Source organism: Octopus bimaculoides, chromosome 24 (assembly GCF_001194135.2).
Source record: "Octopus bimaculoides isolate UCB-OBI-ISO-001 chromosome 24, ASM119413v2, whole genome shotgun sequence".
NCBI classification, from domain to species: domain Eukaryota; kingdom Metazoa; phylum Mollusca; class Cephalopoda; order Octopoda; family Octopodidae; genus Octopus; species Octopus bimaculoides.
In genome coordinates this window covers 8632810-8635159 of record NC_069004.1, presented here as the reverse complement: position 1 = coordinate 8635159, position 2350 = coordinate 8632810, and the positions used below count along the sequence as shown (strand labels likewise).

Here is a 2350-nt window from a genome sequence, read left to right as displayed (position 1 = left end):
ATATATATATTTATATATATATATATATTTATATATATATATGTTTGTATGTATGTACGTATATATACATATATATAGTAATAGGAGTTTAGGAAATCAAGGCAAGTACCTCAGTCTGCACACCTAGTGAAATCCAGCTTAGCAGAATGTAAAAAAAAAAAAAGGAAACTTAGACTTAATATTCACAGAATTCACAAAAACAGAAAAATGTGTTCCGTACAAGCTGTAAGTCCTGGGAAATGTTACCAATAATGAGGCCGGTGCATCCATCACAGAGGAGTAAAAATATAAACAAAGAAACGAATATAGAAAATGATTTTATATCTATTAATCAGTCATGATCATTTTGATAATTAGTATGTTCTCTTCTTTCTTTTCTTTCTATTTCACTCTTTCTTTCTTTGTCTCTCTCTCTCACTCACTCACTCTCTCTCTCTCTCTCACTCACTCTCTCTCTCTCTCTCTCTCTCTCTCTCTCTCTTTCCCTCTCTCCCAAAGAGCTGTGTATGTGGCAAAAATATAAGAAAATAAGTAAGATTATCTGATCACATGCATTTGATACAGGCCACCTGTATTAAGTGTGACCTGGGGTTAAAAATAAATCACTTGATTTCTGTGTATTGAAAATGAAATCTTCTTCAATAATATCTTCCAGATGTCGACGAATGCCTGATTGATACCAATAAATGTCCATACAACTGCAAGAATTTGGTTGGTTCCTTCCTCTGTGTTTGTCCCGAGGGATACCGTGCCATTGGTCAAGACGTCTGCATAGGTAACAGTCCCTTTCTTTATGTATCTGTACATGATTATTATCATTGTATTTCTTCCTCCTCTCCTCCCCCTCCTCCTCCTCCTCCTCCTTCTCCTCCTTTCTCCATGCTTGCATGAGTCAGAAGGAGTTTATAGAAGCAGATTCTCAGCAGCCAGATGCCCAGAGATGCTCACAAAGTTGTTTTTTGTGGGGGGTTCTTTTTCCTTTTTGCTTTACCTTGTTATATAGGTGCTGATATAAGTACCTGTAATATACTGTGGTTGAATCAATAAACAAAACCTTTTTCCTTCCTTACATATACCACACACACACACACACACACACACACACGCACATATAAGCATGCACACACATACACAGACACATGTACACCATAGGCTTGGGAACAGAGGATGCGGAGGGGTACAATCACACCCACTAAATCCTGGGTGAAATCCTGGGTTTGCATCTTGTAAGCAAATTTTATTCTCAATCTTATGATATACATGTTGACACTCCGTCGCTTATCACGACGAGGGTTCCAGTTGATCCGATCAATGGAACAGCCTGCTCGTGAAATTAACGTGCAAGTGGCTGAGCACTCCACAGACACGTGAACCCTTAACGTAGTTCTCGGGGATATTCAGCATGACACAGTGTGACAAGGCTGGCCCTTTGAATTACAGGCACAACAGAAACAGGAAGTAAGAGTGAGTGAAAGTTGTGGTGAAAGAGTACAGCAGGGTTCACCACCATCCCCTGCCGGAGCCTCGTGGAGCTTTAGGTGTTTTCGCTCAATAAACACTCGCAACGCCCGGTCTGGGAATCGAAACCACGATCCTATGACCGCGAGTCCGCTGCCCTAACCACTGGGCCATTGCACCTCCACTCATAACAACAATAATAGCAATAATAACAACAGCAACAACAACAACAACTACAGCAATGACTCTGTAAAGACATGTATAAATTATTTCAAAATAACGTTGTTTGTGTTTTTTTTTCTTTTAGACATTAATGAATGCCGTGAAGGTAATCCATGTGAAAACGGACGTTGCAGGAATATAAATGGAGGATATATCTGCTCATGCTATCCTGGTTATGAGCCAAGTCCTGATAAAAAGAAATGCCTTGGTAAGTTACCTTACAAAAGAGACTCTCAATTAATTCATTAATTCATTAATGAATTAATTCATTAATTCATTAATTCATTAATTCATTAATGAAAGGATGGATAAATATTTTCAGAGCACTACAAAAGAAATTCTGTTGTTGGCAAGACATTATCAGATTACAAATCAATAATGCTGTAAAGACAACAGCATATGATATAACTGTTCAATGGCTCTGTGAAGACAAGGTTTATCAGAGATCTCGATAATGTTGAATCGAAGTAATATATTACAGATGACTATTGCTCTGTAAAAACAATGTTTAATCCTTTAGCATTTAAACTGGCCATGTCCAGCTCAAATGTTATACACATTTTACGTTCAAACTGGCCAGATACAACTTCACACATCTGATATCTATGTATGTATGTATGTATGTATATATATATATATGTATATATATGTATGTATATATATATATATA

At 37.2% G+C, this 2350-nt stretch overlaps 1 protein-coding gene across 1 annotated transcript in view; it reads left to right on the top strand.

Moving 5' to 3' along the window:
• The window catches only part of LOC106879722 (fibrillin-2), a gene marked incomplete at its 5' end in the record, with an annotated part of 60038 nt that overhangs the window by 52945 nt on the left and 4743 nt on the right, over nucleotides 1–2350 (top strand). The window contains 2 exons of the mRNA XM_052976508.1: nucleotides 656–775; nucleotides 1766–1888. Of these exons, the coding sequence (XP_052832468.1) occupies nucleotides 656–775; nucleotides 1766–1888 (243 nt within the window). The remainder of the gene's footprint in view (nucleotides 1–655; nucleotides 776–1765; nucleotides 1889–2350) is intronic.